The sequence below is a fragment of the Hoplias malabaricus genome, chromosome 8 (genome assembly GCF_029633855.1).
Source record: "Hoplias malabaricus isolate fHopMal1 chromosome 8, fHopMal1.hap1, whole genome shotgun sequence".
Lineage (NCBI taxonomy): Eukaryota > Metazoa > Chordata > Actinopteri > Characiformes > Erythrinidae > Hoplias > Hoplias malabaricus.
Window position 1 is genome coordinate 28,850,209 of NC_089807.1, and position 19,729 is coordinate 28,869,937.

The window sequence follows — 19,729 nt, forward strand, 5'->3', positions numbered from 1 at the left end:
ATGAGAAGCTGGTATGAAACATAGAAAAAGAACGAGCAGTTATGATAATGATAGTGTCCATGTGAACTTCACATGAATATTTTTAGTTGCCGCATTAATACAGCTGAAGAATCTTAAGATGACATGAGAGGTCCTTAATAAATGGATCTTGAATCAAAGCCAAATAGTTGTCTCCTTTTATAAACAGAGCTTTTCAGTTTTTGCAAGAAGTTCAAGACGGCCCTCTTAGAATGGGAAACGGAAATTAATTGTTGATGGTGCTTAAAAACATCAAAATGATGTGTGACTACATGAATATTGTAGCTTTACCAAAATGCCAACGATTAAGATCTGTGGTCTCAAAAAATGGGAAATGGGGCTGGGGGCACATGTTGCATCCAATCATGGGTTAACACGGCCAGTGCTGAAGCTGAAGTTGCTTGAGCAACACAGCTGCATCCTGAAAGGCTTTTTTGGAGTGGCAGTCTCGAAGAAAAACACAAATACTGCTATTGTTGTCCTGTCCTCTTCCACCGGCACTGACCCCAACTGTTTGGGCTTTCTCTGGAAGCAGAAGGAGCTTCCAGCGGGAAGTGTTTAATTAGTGCCCTCTTGGTCCTGCTCTGGCTGAGAAGCTCCTCAGGCTGTTCTGCTTAGTGAAGGGTGTCGGATGATGGGAGGGGCTTTATTCTCACTCCCTGTCCAAAGGAGCACAGAGCCTCAGACCGCAGCAGAGTGTGGGAGATCAGTGAGTGGGGGGACAGAAGCTGAGACCGGGGACCTGCTGAGTGACGCTCCATTAATACACGCTTGCATTTGTCTCCACCTCCTGCTTTTGACAGACTTATAAATGAAGCTCATGTACTTTGAGGAGTCAATCCTGGCAAGAGAGGTTCAAGAGACAGAAGCACTTAAGCCCTTGGAGCCCTGACACGACCCGACTTGACGACAAAACTCCAGCAATTCTTCGACATCTCAAGCCCAGAGAAAAGCTGAATGTTTCAAAACGAAATGTTGAACACTCGAGCTCTGGTCTTGAGCTTCTGCTTCATTCTGGGACCAGGGTTCTCAACAGGCAAGAAACAGTATCAGATCCAGAACGGGCCATGCAGCTACACCTTCCTGCTACCGGAGCAAGACAACTGTCCCCCCAGCAGCTACAGCAGCCTGGCCCAGAGGGATGAGCCAGCTGACTACGAACAGTCTGTTCAAAGACTGGAGCAGTTGGAGAGCATCATGGAGAACAACACGCAGTGGTTGCTCAAGGTAATATCTCATTATTATATATAATGTATAATTATATGTATATATATATATATATATATATATATATATATATATATATATATATATATATATATATATATATATATTATATATAATTATCTAATATCTGATTTCAAGATGAAAACATCTTGGGTGGATGCAGTTCTATAATCCATAGAGAGGGTCACATGTGATGAGGACAATTGCATTTATATCACATGTTCAGATAATTACTATTTTTTTTTTAATGTTTTTTTTATGTTAAGTTTAGTCAAATGTTATTTATACTGTAAATATCAGTATAAGTGCTTGTATTTGTAACTGAAAAATGCCCTCTTGGAGTTGGGCAATATGATTATTTATGGTTACTGTGATAAATAACACCAAAAAGCACCCTTTCTGGACATACTGTGGATCTTCAGTAATGATTCATTATAATGAGAGCTATATAATATATAATGATAACTAGTCCTGATTAATTGGATTTAGTGACATAGATGTCAACTAAAGCCATTGTATTCATAATATTTGTGATATATTTTTATGCTTTTCTGGCTGTTCCAACGTATCAGTATTCAGTAGTAAGTAGTAAGTAATCTATGTCAAAAAAAAGTCTCTCTGTTTTTTAAATTATTAGTTCACTACAACATTTGAACACAGGAGAAGCTGTGCTTCAAAGTTCATGAAAGGACAAAAATCTTTTTTACACTGAATTCCATTTAATATTAAGAAGGTTTTATCCTTCTCCTATAAAGTCACTATTTTGGACATAGATGTTTTCGTTTGGACAACGATACTTTTGTCTACTACTCTCACTTGTTTTATCCAGCTAGTTTACTACAGTAATTCATGATCAGCTGATAAATAGTTAAAACTCTGAGGCCTGGCAGCGGTTGCACCTGCTAAGTGAGGGTACACAGTTTCAGAAGTCACACAACAGAAGCTCAGTCCGTTTCTTAATGCTGGACGGATGCCAATGATGTTCATTGTGGATTCTTAATGCCAGGAAGGAAGGAAATGCATATATATATATATATTTTTTTCAGCTCATATGAAACTGTTATAGCAGCTTATGTGATGTAATTGGAAGATGTAGATGCCAAGCATTTTATAATGTAAAATGGGCAGTCTGAATAGTAGGAAAATGAGTAACTTGTTTAGGAGTACTTTACCAGTACTATAACACATGAAACAGAGAAGCAAAGTTCAGGGCAAAAACACCTAAAAATGTACAGCCTTAGATGTGGTACACAATATGTCCAACTATTTCTCCTTCTATTCAGTCAGTTTATCTACTTTAAAATCCACAGGTGATGCACACATATCTAGTAAAGCCTCCTAATGAAAATCCTGTTAGAATTAGAGAAGGACTCTGTGGAGCAGCCGCGTGTGAGCTTAAATTCAGCATGCCCAATACCACAGAGGTACCCAGAGGCATAAAGTCCCAACCATGACCAGTCTATCTAAAGTAGATAAGTAGATAGTAATTATGCTGTGGAACAATAGACCTGCATTCTCTGGACTGATCACTATCAAATGCCATTTGGGATGAAGTGTAGGTCCAGGACTAACAATTCAAATATATATATATATATATATATATATATATATATATATAAAAATTTACTATATTTGCTGTTTGAAGTTTCAAGCCAATGCTGTATTTACAGAAATGTAAGAGCCACTAAATATTATGCACTTGAATTAAAAGCAACACTACATAATATCTGTACTTTAAAATTACGGCTTCAAAATCATTGTGATACTCCACTGACCTGTAATAGGGAGGACAGAGCCCTTGTTATTAGTATTCAGGGCTCAGAACTGCAGAAACTGGTCTTTGTAACTTTTGGAGGAGGGTAGGAACCCCCCTCCCAATTGATTTCAGTACAGTGCTGTAAATATGAATTACAATAGGAGGGGGCCCCAGGAGCAGAATGTTACTTAGTGTTCCTTTAAGTCATAGCCTGATATTTTACAAAGTGTTTAATACCAACCAAAAATATCTCTTTATTGCTATATAAAGTGCAGGCATGTTGTACTTCTAAATGAATATAGCATTTGTGCTAATCAAGTTTTAACTAATAATAGTGCTCAATTTCCTGTTTAGAAATGTACACATTACTTTAGAAGTTATAAACAGGAGACATTTTTCAATCAAGAGACATGATCATCTTAGACTTTTGACAAACGTACAGAAACATACACTTGTAATGGCACTTGAATGAACTCGTTAGCCTTGAATTAACCAAAATATAATAAACAAGCTTTGATATTTATCATCAACTTATAAAAACAATTGAAGGCACAAGTAAACCCTTTAGAGGCAGAGATTTGGAGCTAGGTCCATATTAGATGGTTATGCCTCTGAACCTAAATACTTCTCTGCATCTACTGTTGTAGAGAGAGAGGGGGAAAAAGTAAACCTTTCTTGTGATTAAAATAACATTTTGCAAACTCAAAGAATGAGCACCAAACCTCTTGCAGCATTGTTTTAGATAGCTCATGGCAAAAATATTAATAGTTAAAATCCTTTTAAATTAATAAACCACAGCAGTGCATTGGAATGGTTACTTACAATACAACAATGATCCAAAAAATTAATGCAACTTAATGTAATGTAAATCACATTCCAATTAATTTTATACCCACTGAAGAATGTCTGAAGTTTAGTGGCATATCTGCAATCACAAATATGATTGACTGGTTAAAATCAGATGAATTACCACAGACTTTAGGAAGAAGATTTTAGGTTTGCTCAAAAGTTTGTGGCTTCCATTTCTTATGGTTAAATCCAGGAAACCAAATTATTGTCTCTCAGATATTGGTATGAAATGCTGGTGTCAAACTATTATGTAAAAGTTCATGACGGGTCAAAAACAACATAAACAGTTTTTATAGCATAGTTTCCTCTCTGTCTTTAATGGTCTGACACTATGCCGGCATCATCTATAAACTCAGAGGAAAGGCTCTTCCTCTGAGCAGCACTTTCGAGGTCAGCAAGTTGAGGTCAGAGGAAAGCACTGGACCTCATCTGGCCGTAAGTTCATGCCACAGTTGGCATATCTGATTCATTAGCAGCCAAGGCATATTTGGCTGGTTGGACACTAGAAGAGTGTGTCAGATTGTGTTGATGCTTTCGTGTGAATGGAGTGAACAAACAGCCTTTCCTCGAGGAACCCTTAGGGGCGCAAATAGAGTAAACAACTGATAAGATCATTGGCCATCAATGGAACGTCCTGGTCGCAGTTCCGATGACACATCGCAACACCCTCCAAGTGCGCCCCGGCATCCCGCAAAACAACCCAGAAGGAAGTCCGAAAGGAAGACAAACAAAATTAGTCCTGATTGCCAAAGCTGTTGTATTTATCATTCATTAACAAGTTAAATATATCCTGACTTCAATACTGTAGCTTGACTCTTGGCTTCCGGACTTCGAGGGCATTTATAAAAAAATATATATACACCAAAAAACACCAGGCTGACAGTAGACAGCGAAGGCCACTCATGTTTTTCCCCCGTCACATTCTAGAAATATTTTCATTGAGGATGCAACTTGTCACTCATCATGTCCATCCTGTTTGTTTGAGTGCTGACCTGTCTGCCGTCCAGGAACTCGGAGCAGGAAAGAGAGCACGAGCCCTAGTCAAGTGTTAAATATGGTCCTTTCAGCTGGGATTCAAACAGCAGCCTGGTGGATTTGTTTTGATATGTTTCATTTTATGATTAAGCAGTGCTTGTAAAAAGCACTTTTTTTATTATAACAGACACAATTTATTAATCAAAAAACAAAGATAAAAACAAAATTCTCAACTGTGAAAACATGGTAAAGTGGTAGAAATTGTTGGCTTAACTACATATTAAGCTGCTCTGGTAATATGCATCGTTACATATGAATAAATGTTGTAAAGCTTTTATTTATTTATTTTTATTTTTACAGAGCACAGGCTTATTACACTTTCAAAATCAAACCAACAGAATCAGGATTAAATTACAGACAGATAGTATCAGTACATAAACTACCAACTAATTCTCTTCAAAATGTTCTGACAGTGATGATATGGATCAATTTTAACTTTTGTTTACGCAGTTTATACAAAATTATATATAGTTGTTGTCCAATTAAAACATTTATCTCAATTTTTGTATTTTAGTTTAATACAGCATTATTAACATAACAACTGTCCTTCACATTGTGTAAAAAAATCATGATTGACTGATAAAAATCCTCCAAAATAACCTGGAATACAATCTTTTAACCTGGACTTCCCTTAAAATTTAAGAAGGTTTTTTCCATCTCCTGTTGAAAGATATATATTTTTCATTGGATAGCAATGATATTTTCTCCTAAGTAACGGAATATTTGTAATGAGTTTGCAACAATTAATACAGAAAGTTGCAATGTTGTTGCATGTGCGTTTAATGAGGAAAGATGACTAAATTGTCATTTTTAGTTCAAAAATATATATTTATACATAAAATATGATACAAAGACTAGAACTGTAGTATATTTACATGCCATAAGGTTTTTTTTATTGGAAAAACAGGTGAGGTTTCAGCCTTAGTAAATTCAGACGTAGATGTGATTCCAAAGCAATTACATGAGAGTGTAGCTGAGTTTCAGAAACTTCTTAAACAGCAATGAACTAAATCAGAACTTCCATTCACTGTATGATTATTTCTTTTAGTGTAAAAACTGCTAGAATAAGCAGCTGAATCCAAAAAAAGTGCAGTGTTTCAACTGAAAGTGCGAGGATTCAAAAACTCTCAATGGGTTCCAGGATTTGTTTAAAGAATCCAGTTACTATGCGCTAAAAGATAAAAAATTGACAGCGGTTATCATGTGCTGCTATGATAATATACATTAGATGGGAGTCCATTTCCGCCCTGAAGGTCAGATCTCAGTCAAAAATTGTCCAGTAATACTTGAAATATTTATGGTTAACCACAAAGTTAACTATTTGAGACACTTATGATAACAAGACCACCTGTGCACATCATGACAGCTTATGAAGTTTATATTAAAGGCCTCAACAAACCAAAGGACATTAGATCTCCATCAGCCAAAAAGGAACAAAGTCTCTGCCAAGAGTACATATTTCTGTTTAGCTGAGATTATTATGCATACTGAAAGTCACGATACATTTAGCCTGTTGGGTCGGTTTGAAAGGGGTTGTAACCTTTTTATGACAAGATCCAATTACCACTTCCCAATGAGCTCTGAAAATGAATTTACCCAACAGTATATTAAAAGCCCTTTGGACCAGAACACACCTGGCACAGTCTTCAATGAGTGCCCAAATTGCATGCATAAAAGACTCATTAAAGCTCAAACAAATCTACGCTTTAATCATGCCAACACAACAACTGACATCCAGACTCCAGTGTTCAAAAAAGGAACGGGTCTACAAATTTAACCCCCTCAAAGACATGCGTTATCACTCTCAGAAGAAACCTTTGTATCACAAATTGGCACTTGCCCAAAAATTACAAATGTAATGGACCAGTAGATATTCTTCTAAATCACTTTGTCAGAAATCTTGTTTCATTTGTCTACATTTTTTTGGTTCTTACAATTATAATAAGTACATTAAATGTCCAAACATTTAGACAAAAGACACACCTAAGTATTAGTGAATAGTGAGAAAATATTTTTAAGGTACTTCAAATAGTTCCTTTGTGGAAACACATGTTCAGTGGTGCATGCACAGCTCATATAACCTACAATGAAAAGAATAAAATGAGATGGGATGTTCTGAAGCATCTGAACAACAGCTTGTCCATATGTTCAGTGCCAAGTTTTGACAATGGGTGTATAAAGCACTGTGCTGTGAAGCAGTAGAACTCAATTCTTTGGAGGGATGGAGCAACAGTATTAGTAATAATCATAAAAAAACAAATCTGCAAATAATCATAGGACATTAATACACTCCCTATTGTTTTTGTGGATAAATTCCATTAAATATTCAGAGCAAATGTTCTAACATCTGGTGTAATGCCTTCTCAGAATAGCAGACTGTTACTGCAGCAAAGGCAGTCAAACTCCATAATAATATCCTTATTTTTAAAAATAAATAAATTAACAAAAAAACTCTGGCTATACACTATATAAAATGCCTGTTTGTTGTATTAATTTCGGGAAGTGATTCCAGCTGTTAAAACAGAACCTCTCCAATCAACAGCAGTGATGAGAACATTGTCTTTGTATGCTCTTGCCAGATGTCTTACAGTGACTGTGTTTTCTATATATGTTGTTGAGTCTTTAAATAACTTTTGGTGACCTAACCCCATCTGCAAAATTCTAGCTTAACAACTAAATACAATAGCAGTGCATCACTTGCATTAGACAGGACAAAGACATGGTGGATTTAAAAAGAAAAAAAAAATCCACAACAACCACAACAGATGACATTAAGCTCATGAACCAGCCACAGTACATCTCAGCACGTCCACACCAGGATTTACTGCATCTGACCACACACCATGCATCTGATACTTTCCACAGCTGGAGAACTACATCCAAGAGAACCTGAGGCAAGACATGGCTCTATTTCAGCATGACGCGGTGCACAACCACACAGCCACCATGCTTGAGATTGGCACAAGCTTCCTGAACCAAACAGTAGAACATGCACGGAAACTTACGAACGTCGAAGCTCAGGTGAGTGTCCTCATGCAAGCTTGGTTTACGTATCAGTATCATTCATTATGTTATAAACCCAGACGGGGCAGCACAGTGGCACAACTGTTAGTGTTACTGTCACACAGATCCAGGGTTCAGGGGTTGTGGGTTCAATCCCTGCCTCAGGCCACTGTCTGTGAAGATATTTGTGTGTTCTCCCTGTGTCTGTGTGGGTTTCCTCTGGTTGCTTTCTTTTTTTTTTTTTTTTTCTCCCCCAACAGACCTAAAATCACCCATCTGTAGGCAGATTCATTATTCCAAGGTGTCCATAGCTTTGAGTGTGTGATGCCGTTTGATGGACTAGCACACTGGTCCACGGTGTGTTCGTGCCATGTGTCCAGTGATTTTATGGGACACATCATGCCACTCAACAGGATAAAACGTATACAGAAAATGAATACTTATGATTGAATGAATGATTAAATGAATAGAGTATTCAAGGCTTAAAATTTGTAAAACCCCACGTATTAGCTGATACTGATACCAATTATGCATTTTTATTTTAGTCACATTGAGTTCAACAATCTCATTTATAAGCCCTGGCCAAGACAGCAGCACCAACAGAAATACTACACCCTAAAAAACAACAAACAAAAATAAAATACACATATATAGAGATACACATTAACAAGTACAAATATAAGTATAAATACTTACGGCAGATACTTTAAAGACATTCAAAGGTATAAACTGAGCCAATCTAATCTACTGTTTCTGAAGATCATTCTATGTCAAAGGTACACTGGAACTAAAAGCTGTCCTTCCAAATTCAGTCCGAACTGTTATTTCTTTTACAAGGACACACTGTGTCACTGATTCAAACAACTTAAACGAGTCCCTTGTGGAGAAATATGTCTAATGTGAATGAGTGAGTTGAGAAAGTAGAGTGAATATATGAGAGAGCATGAGTTAGTTTCAAGCCGGTTGCAGGACGTGATTTGCCTATCAAGACTACTAAGTTTTACAGTGAGCTGTCTGTAATTTATCCACTTCACTTATAATAGGCATGTTAAAGTTGGTTTTCTGGCTGGGAATATTTTACAGCCCAATACAGAGAAATACACAGCTAACACAACACAGTAAGAATGAATAAGAGAATGTGTTTGGAATTATTCAGAAAATATGTAGGTAATGTCCCCATCCAAACAACAAATCACATTTAATATAAACAGCCATATGCTACTGGTTTGTAAACTTAACCAATTTTATGTAACACAGTAGAAAACTAAATGTACAGTAGAAAACAGTGAGTTTCTGAAGACATACTGATCAACATGTTAAAGTAACAAAATAATGAATGTGCAATTCCTTTAAATCTGTACTAGCAGGGTATGCAATGAGCTTAAGTAATAACTTTAACAGTCTGTTAAATAATCTAGCATTTCTGATAATATTGGCTTGATACAGGTTCCTGGTATAAAACCAATTACATGTTTACTTGATCACTTAATATAAAAAGGGTGGATTGTCTATAAAATGATCTATTCCCTAGCTCTTTTACTTTTATATACTATATTTTATGGCCAACTAAGTCCTGCTTTAAAAAACAAACTTGATTTCTAATGACCATACCTATGAGCAGTGTTAATTCATAATAATATATGCTCATTTATTTGACCTCAAGAGTCTATGAGCTACAGAACTCATGGTAAAATCTGAGACATGCACAAGACTTTCATGTTTGTGAAAAGTATGCAAATAAAACAATTATTCATCCTAATTCTCCAAAGGTTCTCGACAGACATATGCTCCATAAAAATTGCACTGGCTTTTTTGCTGAGTTCACTTCCTTTAACAGTATAACCAGAAAGAATAATCCTGCCTAAGAACTCAGTAATGAGGCCTGTGTGCAGACCCCCCTTTCAGTCACAGTAGCCCCAACATCCCCTGCCTGGTTTCTTTCCTTTATTGGAATTTGATTGTCCTGTTTTTTCCTGTGGTGAAAACAGACTTTTTTTTCCACTCATCAAATGCTAGGACACCCTGTGCTTAGACACCAAGCGATGTGTGAACATTCCCTGCCCACAATTAAAGTCTTTCACATGTCCCAAATCACATGGCACACAATAATTTGACTTATGTAAATGTTCATCACATAGTGTGTAACCAGTGAATGGCAAGGGCATCATGTTATCCCATACACTGGTGTGTGTTATCAACTCCAGCACACTCAGGAGCATTAGACTAAGCATTTGAGCAGACCCTGACACCGATTATTGTAGAAAAAGTGCAATTGTCAGAATTCATTACATAATAATGGCTTATTTTTTTGCAACTAAGAAAACTTGACATTTTATGCAATCGTACCGCATCTTCCACGACTTGAACACTTTCAAGACAGTGTCATATTGAACCAAATGAAAGTAAATGAGAAGTGAAAACAAAAATAAATCCCAGAAGATCTCATGACCTTAATTATATAACCTTTCAGGAGTTTGAGCTCTGCCAAATAGTTCACATAATAGCACATCTCTTCAAGACTGTTACAATTAAAGCTAGGGGCTTATCTGGAATACTTTCTGTGGGAAACTCTCAATGTCTTTTTCATATTTAGGTTATAAACCAAACCACTCGGCTTGAGCGTCAGCTTCTTGAGAATTCGATCTTCACAAACAAGCTAGAGAAAGAGATTCTCTTGCAGACAAATCAAATCAGCACACTGAATGAGAAAAATAGGTGAGTTTGTTTTTGTTAAATAAATAAATGTATGTTAAAGGAACAATAATTATTTGTAATATTAGTGTCTTTCTGTAATTAAGTTTCTGAACATAATTAAACTTAGTTTCTGAAATTATGATAATTACTATCTCAAACTCTTAATGTACATATTGTTTACAATTAGTTCCTTGCAGAATTACCTACCTCACTTATACACTTATATCTGTAATGATCTTTTCTCTTTTATATTCTTCACGTTTATCATCTTTATTTGATTTTCTCTCTGAGATCAATATAGTGAGCAATCAAATCAATCAATCAATATTTTTAAGTGATAAGAATTTCTTTATTATTCTCACACAAATGAAGATTCAAAATGCTGTATAATTCCTGCTTGAACTAGTGAATGCTCCAGTGTGTTTCAACAACATGATTAAAATAGCTTTAGAACAAAATCTTTGACACATCCAGGCCACTAGTATGGTTGTTTCATAATATACTTAAGCTCCTTTTAAGATTTAATATGAAAAGGATTATGAGGGTGTCTAAACAGGCTCCCTTTTGGCTTTTCTAGCTTCCTAGAGAAGCGTGTGGAAGAGATGGAGACACAGAGACAGGCGGAGTTATTGAGTCTCCAGGAGGAGAAGGAGCAGCTCAAGCTTCTGGTGGAAAAGCAAACCAGCATCATCAAGGAGTTGGAGCAACAACTGGTGCGGGCTTCAGCAGAAAACTCTGTCATGCAGCGGCAACAACAAGAACTGGTGGAGACCGTCAACAGCCTCATTCACACCATGTCTGTCCCCAGCTGTGAGTGACTGCATCAGCTAACCATCACACAAGGGAATAGGGAGGAAAACAAATCCCAGAACAATATTATGCCGTTCCACCTGTTCAAATGTTTGGGAAGAGTATGCTTGCATAATTTGGATTAAAAAGATACAAAAGAGTAAAAGGTCAAATCTAACAGCCAAAGTGATCCGCATAAAATGGTCAGTACACAATGTAAACGCTGCCAGAATACACTTTAACCTGCAGTCATATTGCAAAAGGCAGAAACCACCTTTCTTTACTTAATTTATAATAGATCAAGGATAAACAGATATAATTAAATACAGGATAATTCACTTCTAAGGAGGAAGGGGAGTGTAAAATAAGCAGACTTTTCAAAGGATTATTGAAAGCAATAGAGAAAAACAAGCATTTAAATATGATTTTATACAGAAATCAATTTTCAATTCAGATCTAAAAACAAATACCAGGTCTAAAAGTGTGGTTCTGTCCAAACTTACACTGTGAGAAGTCAACTGATGAATAAAATTTCCACTAGACACATATTGGAATATATGTGGAGAAATGTTTTATGAACTGATGAGTCATTAGGTTTTATTTTTTGAAGAATGAGAATTAGAAAATCCAAGCAATCCAATCCAAGGAGGTTCTAAAGCTGAACTTTAAATAAGCCTACAGATGTATTTACTATACTGAAAGCAAGGGTGGATGGACAAAAACAGAAACAAATCATCTTATACTTAGTTGGTGAGGCTACTGTATGATGTTTTAAATAGATTTTCTTAATTTCCACTGGAAAATGAACAGTACTGTAAGAATATGTCCAGATTCTAAAGCATTAACTGCATTAACTTTCTTTGTTCTTAGCTGGTAAATCAGCCATGATGCAGGACACTCCATCACAGTACAAAGATTGTGCTGCAGTCTTCAAGTCAGGAAACAAAGAAAGTGGAGTCTATACACTGACTATACCTGATACAAAAGAGCAAATAAAGGTATGAAAAACATTTTTATATCAAAAACTTATTCCTATATGCTTTTGTAATGCACACTAACAAAAAAAAGATCCCTGACAACTAGATCAGCATTAACATATGGAAGATAAAAATCCAGTGACTTTGAGGAATTTCTTTAACTACATACCAAGAAAGCTAGAGCCCCTTTGATAAAGTTAGTTTTCTACATGCCTCTGCAGACAGAGCCATCTCCTAAGTTACTTTTCATGGCAACTATTTTAAGTTTGCCAATTTAACAGCCTTGTAACTGATCTTACTGTTCTAAAAAAGAGTTTAAATTAAAAGATAGAAAAAAAGGCTGCCAGAAAGTACATAAATGATTTTAAACAAAATGCTACAGAAACTGATTTCATTTTCCAGGCATACTGTGACATGGAAACAGAGGGAGGTGGATGGACAATACTGCAGAAGAGATTCAATGGCCTTGTTGACTTTCATCGGACGTGGAAAGAGTACAAAATGGTAAGCTTTGTGTTAAGCAATGGTCAATACCAAAGATTTGCTTGAGCATCCGGTTAATGAAAGCATTAAATTCTAGGGCTAACGTTAACTAAAACGCTTTACAAAGTGCAACACCTTATTTAAATCTTAAAACATAAATGTTAAAATTAAATAATTAAAATTATTATTATTATTTTTTTAATACAGGGATTTGGAGATGCTTCAGGTGAATATTGGTTGGGGAATGAGTACGTCTCCAAGTTGACCAATGACCAGCGATACAGCCTCAGAATACAGCTTATGGACTGGGAGGGGAATTCGGCTTTCTCTCACTTTGACCAGTTTTCCCTTAGCAATGAAGAGCAAAAGTACAGGTGAGAAGTTCATAATGTGAAAAAAAATTTGTTTACTATCTTTGGTTGTCATGATAAAAGTTGAACAAGAGAGTATACTGTCACTGTTTAAACAAAACATTATATCTCCAATTTTGTTGTATGTTTTGACACAACCTGAAAATGCCAGCTGTCTATTATATTGTTAAAAGCCATGTTAATACTTAAATTCTAAGTACAGAGTGTTCCTTCTTCTGTAAAGTTAGTATTCTGGAGATATGAGATTTCTATTAGGATATATAGTATTGTAGGCCACTTTTATAAAACACATTGTTCATAACCATTTTCATTCCACATCATACTGCCATGAAATCTCATGAGAGGTGCCACACACTTGTCACCATTCCAGTGTAAATATTTTGGCATCTGGAAATGGTTATGGCCTATGAGATACAGACACAGGACAACAACAGCCCAGAGCTGTCCCTACACTGTTATTGCTTGCCTTCAAAAACACAACAATGATTGTTATCAAGGAGCTGTTTAAATTTTACTATGTCAATGTTACTGTAAGGATAGACACACTGGACAACAAGAGCTTCCTGTTCTAAAGCATAGAACAGATGGAACTAGAGAGAAGGTGAATATCTTGGTCAGTCAGAATCTGTAAGCTGATTTCATGCATCACCTGGCTCCTTTATTGCAACAAAGGAAATGACTTTCATCCTTTCAAGGACCAGCAAAAATGAACCTTGGAGGGGCTGACAGGCTTAAAAACAAAATCTGATCAGATTCTTAACAGATAAATCACCGGTAGATAGCACAACAATTCTTTTGTTTGTTTGTTTCAGCACGACCTGGCTAACTTCACCCCCCACACCCAACTATACTGTAACAGTAATTATGAACTTCCTTCTGACATTGTGTATTTCTGCATTTCCAATCACACAGGATAAGCTTTAAAGGCTACAGTGGAACAGCAGGCAAAATCAGTAGCCTTGCCCAGCCAGGAAGTGATTTTAGCACAAAGGATGTAGACAACGACAAATGTGTTTGCAAGTGCTCACAACTGACCTCAGGAGGTAAGATCAGGTTGATTTTGAATACCTCCTCCTCTCTGGTCTTTACCAGCTTATGAACTGATGATCATAAATGGATTTGTATTTCCCTTTATATTTTCAAATCCACAAATTTTTACTTTCCTCTCAAAGAGCTTAACGCAAATGTGTCTTTGTACTAAATAACATTTTTAGCATTATTATTTAGGTACTAATTCCTATGTTATGTTAAATCTTATTACATAACATTTGCAAAAGCATTAATGTTGCTTTGAATCTGATCACACACTGATCATAAAAAGAAGATTAGTACAGCACAGGCTTCCGTTTCTAAGCTAATAGATGTCAAATGTATTAGAAATGTCCATCAAGTTAATTAAACCCGTTAAAACTCCTCTCTGTTCATCAAAATGACATGTTATTTAGTCATTTTCAAGGGAAAAAACTCACACTGTCAGAAAAAACTGTCAATGTGGTGGTACCCTTAAGGTTACATATTCAGTACATTTAATCAGGGAATATATTTGTACTTAATTGTATAATAATTGTAGTTTTTAATTTCCAGGCCTTACATTGTTCTTTTATTTTACATAGTTTTCTAATAAAATATTAAAATTATTGTTGAAGGGAATGTATTGTACGTTTGGGGAACCCAACTAGACCACTGTTTTACCTTTAAAGGTACATTTACACTGATTGTACCTTTAGTGACTAATAATGTACTTCTACCGTACCTTTTTTTCTGAGAATGCATAATGCCTCTCTGTGGCTTTATGTGACTTCAAAAAGTGGCTTAATTTTAATTCCAGAATGCTCACTAAAGGCATTGATGATGTATTTTGCAGATGATGCATCTTGTAGTAGATACAAATGCCACATTAAGTTGTAATAAATAAATAAATAAATAAATAAAAAGAATTAAAATATTTTTAAAATATTTCCTTACTTCCACAGCAGTTCTAGATGTTACTTAAATATGTTTGAAGCAGCCACTTATGTTGTCCCACTAGAGCTGACTTTTGAAAGTGATTTTATTCAACTCAGTATTTTGCAAAGGTAACAATACTTGTACTTGTAGGTTACTCTAAACACCTCCGTTCATGAATGCCCTGGGTGTATCCAAACTGATTTAAAACACTGGTTTGTTTAAGTTCTGAACTTTGGCACTTGGCATGTCCCCCAAAGAACTCAGCACAGAAGTTGAAAGGCTCCTTGCATTTTTTGTGTCTGGGTCATGACTCTCCAGCAAAATTAGCTGGGAGTTAATCACTGATCAGCTCATTTGGGAATTGAGCCCTTGTGAAAGCTGACATTAATAGTCTGGGAACAGCACACTCACAGAGCCTCGAGTGGAGGTTCTCTGCTCTTTGGCTCTGTTATTCTCAAACTGTCTTGTGGCTGCCTCCTGTTCGTGGCCTTCTGCTACCTCAGCCTTTCTGTCAACCACACTGCAAAACACTAGACCTCAGGAGCAGGCATAAGGGGGTCAATAAACCTTGGGGAAAAGTTGGAGATCATAACTGGGGTCTAACTTGTTTAACAGTACATTTTAGAAAGTTATGTTAAACAGAAATTACCGAGCTCAACAAGGCAAAGATGGAATGGCTTCTGTTTTATTATACTGCAGCAAAAAGCTACCAATGTATTTACTGTTTAGAGGTGGAAAATATGACACCCTTTTCAAGATTTTTTTTATGTGAACAATGTTCTCTCTGGATGTATGTAATGACAGCACATAAGAAGCATAGATTTTGCCCAGAATTTGATTGTCTCTGCTTTTTATAATGTATCATGATTTGTATTTCTAAGTTGTCTGTAAGTATCAAAGTGAAATATTGATGAAATATTCTTACAATAACTCATCATTAAATATATATCATAAACATTTGCAATAATTAGAAATACATGTCCTTAAATAGTTATTGACAGATGTTGTATAGTAGAGTTTATATTGCTGTTACATTATTTAAAGACTATTTAGTAGTTTAGATGGAGATTTGTTATTTCCTTCTCTTGTGGGCTATATTTATGTAGAATGTCTTGAAAATACTTTTTCAACATACAGCAATTTGACATATTTTACTCAACTTGTACATGCTAAACTAGTCTGATATCTCTCAGTCCGTCTGTCCATTGCTTGTTGGTTTGTTTAACTAATCATCCCTTGGATACAGATAAAGCAATAAGGCATTTTAAGGAATTTCCTAAAGAAACCAAATGTGATTTTCCCTATGTCAAATAGTCAAATGATACAGAATCCCTACAAAACACATGCCAGGACAGCACATGTTGACATAGTGCTAATAATAATTCATTGTTTATTTTCTTTGATATTATTAAGAAATGTTGCTTAAAGTTCACTTAAATATAATTGCGTTGGAAACATTTCCACCTATATTGTAGCTTTATAAATATTTTTAACATATTCTAACAATGTCATGATTGTGACAGCCATGATATCTCCAATTTTCAACCTTTCAATGAAGGTTAGATTTTAGTACTAACATTGAATGCACCACAACTCACAAAAAAGAAAAGAAAAGAAAGCTTATGAAAGTCCAGTAAACATATGTATGGTTTGACTGATTGATGTTTGTTTGATATCTACAGGGTGGTGGTTTGATGCCTGCGGCCCTTCCAATCTCAATGGGGTTTACTATCAGCAAGGGCAGAACACCAATCGCTTCAACGGTATTAAATGGTACTACTGGAAAGGCTCGGGCTATTCATTAAGAGCAACAAGTATAATGATGAGACCAGCAGACTTCTAATCAACAACTGCAAATTGTAAATCCAATAATGGAACCATGTGTTTGGAGGACAAATTGCTTAACATTGATTCAGATGTTCAGCAACAAGCAAGGCCTTTGTTTAGATACGCACTTGAAAGAAAAAACCTACAGATTTAAACTAAATGTTAAATCAGTAGGCACATGTGCGAAACATGTACAGAGTAATGGGCCTAAGAAGAAACTGTTAGTACATTATCGAGAGGCCATTAAAATCTAAGTGTTACAGGCCACTTAGCTGCTTTACACTGGACATGCACTTATGGACTGAATGCTTGATTGGATTACCATTATTCCACATGCAATCAGAATTTCTTTTTTTTTTTTCTTTTAAAGAGTATCTATATATTTATGAACATATTGTAAATACCACACAGTTACTTACTATGAGGATGCTTGTTAGTGGCAACTATGGTACAAAATTAAAGTCAAATGAAAACTATGCAGAAGTGTCCTTGACATCAGTGTTGACGTGTTAGAATAGGAGAAAAGATATATAAAAATAAAATGTGATTTTGTTTACAGTTGTTAACTTGTATATTTAAACATTCAAATGTTTTTCTAGAATCAGAAGTTTAGAACTTATAAAGAAATTTCCATATCTGATTATCCAAAACTAACATACTTAGACTCGTCTGACATATAGAACTTGTAGAGGACACAAAAGATAATGCCAGCTTCTCATTTAGGGAAGAAATAAACAATAGTTAAGGTATGGATGGTCATGGAGTACTATCCAAATATGTCATGAAATGCCTACAATTCCCTAAACGTTTATATTCTAGAGCTGACTAAAATACCTAAGATATTTAATTATACCACTGACATACCACTGAGGCCTAATCACTAATGTTTGGTGGCTTCAGGGATTTTAACATGTAAGTTTTTCAGTTTGATTAAAAGGAGAAATAAGTCATTTTAATTACTAAATGTAGTGATCAGTGTTTATAAAAGTGATTGTTCGTTGTTATTGTTTTACTAATGCAAAATTCAACTTGCACAAGATGATGTATCAGCTTTTTAGCGTTATTAAATGAACAAGTTTATGTTCCAAAAAATTTGGTGGCGACAGCCTATTTAAAAATAAGTTTCTTCGAAACATTCAGCCCATTAAGAGATATTATAAGGTGTGTTTTGTAATGTGAAGACAAATCTTAAGAAAAAGTGATTAGCCCCTTAAACATTTAAAAACATACTAATAACTGTTTGAAGTTACTGGCCTGTTAGAGGACAGAATAAAATTAGAATACTCTGGAAAAAAAGAGCAGCTCTTCTCTCCAGCTGATGACAGTTGACTGACCAAATGAACAAATATTCAGCTAGGCTGCCAAAGATCTATCATCCAGAAGTCCCACATTACTCCAAATTACTCAATAAAACATCTAATTGTCTGTTTTATATGTTTCCTTCATGAAAAATTTTCCAATGTATTACAAGTAAACTTTGAACAGTACTGTAAAGATGACGGTGCAATACATGGACCACCACATTGCATCCTCAGAACATTTCTTACTGCGCTATCTTTATGGAAGAAGATAGAGATCATGTTAGCTATTAAATTATGAAGAAGAGTTTGCTTTTTTTTTTTTATAAGAAAATAAATTATTTTGTTTGTAGTGTCCTAAAAGTGATTGACTCATGTAAGTTAAGGTTCATTTAATAAACATTGAATGGTATATGGGATATGTCAGTGAGGATTGTAGGGATATTTATTTGTTTGTATTACACATGCATAAAATTGTGTTAAAGGGTGTAAATTTATTCTATGTCAAAATGACATAAAAATATAACTACCGTGAATGATTTTGCCTGTATTTTCATTTCTTCATAATTATAAATAAGGACATTAAAGGGCAATTATCAAATATGTTTGTTGTTTCTTGTGTGCATAGTTGCAGCTCAGGAGCTCAGCTCATGAGCTCTTTCAAATTTGGTTAATCATTCAACTCTAAAATGGACAGGGGTGGAAATTACAAAAAAGTTTGCTAGCCAGTTATCAAAGGATTTGTTGTACATGTCATATAGTTTAAGAAAAATCCATGACTGCAACTGTCACAAAGGCTTTTGTGGCATTGATGATGACTGCCGAGCACAGAGAAACACTGGCATAAGTGGAATGCAGTAAACCACTACGCCAGATCTTTCCAACAGAAAAGCCCAGTGCAGTGAAGGCAAAACAAACAGGAACCTTATTGCACCCCTTTTACTTTCCACCATGCCGGAAGTCAACGTTTCAGACAAATCTCATTTTAAACCACTCAGCCTTCACACACACATACAAAGACTTTAGTATGAGGCTTTTCAAACCATGTCAGGTAAAAAGCCTCTTTGAGAGAGCCATTTTGCCTTGTGGTTAATTATATGGATACTGACTATAAAGAAAAAAAAAATCAAGAATACCTCCCTAGAAGAAAATATTCATTAATATTCAATAAACTTTCATTCAACATTTTAAGCACCAAGACATGTCTATTTTTTAACTTCAGGAGATGGGCTTGCTTTTGATAGTCATTATTATGTTGTACTCATGCGAGAATAAGGGTATGTTAACATGTTATACTGAAGTGTAAAATGTCAGTATTTACTTAATGAAGTGCAAATTTGTGCAACAATCTAGCAAAAAAAAAATATATATATATGATTCAAATACATTATATTGTATTGTGGACAGATGTTCATTCAATAATTCTTCTGAAATCAAAGGTTTTAAAATTGTTTG

At 35.4% G+C, this 19,729-nt stretch overlaps 2 protein-coding genes across 5 annotated transcripts in view; one reads left to right on the forward strand and one right to left on the reverse strand.

Moving 5' to 3' along the window:
• mcph1 (microcephalin 1) overlaps positions 1–19,729 on the reverse strand; it is a 49,377-nt gene that overhangs the window by 9,717 nt on the left and 19,931 nt on the right. The gene's annotated exons all lie outside the window — the stretch shown is intronic.
• Positions 818–18,856, forward strand: angpt2a (angiopoietin 2a). Its single transcript, XM_066679261.1, has 9 exons — positions 818–1,245; positions 7,751–7,906; positions 10,482–10,603; positions 11,160–11,392; positions 12,242–12,369; positions 12,751–12,852; positions 13,039–13,205; positions 14,115–14,245; positions 16,832–18,856. The coding sequence occupies exons 1-9, from the start codon at positions 976–978 to the stop codon at positions 16,990–16,992; spliced, it is 1,470 nt and encodes a 489-aa protein (XP_066535358.1). The 5' UTR covers positions 818–975; the 3' UTR covers positions 16,993–18,856.

Excerpts from the sequence above, each read along its gene's own strand:
- angpt2a (XM_066679261.1), top strand. The coding sequence starts at position 976 with ATGTTTCAAAACGAAATGTTGAACACTCGAGCTCTGGTCTTGAGCTTC. Across the intron at positions 7,907-10,481 it reads TTACGAACGTCGAAGCTCAG|GTTATAAACCAAACCACTCG; the intron begins GTGAGTGTCCTC and ends TTTCATATTTAG. Across the intron at positions 13,206-14,114 it reads AATGAAGAGCAAAAGTACAG|GATAAGCTTTAAAGGCTACA; the intron begins GTGAGAAGTTCA and ends CCAATCACACAG.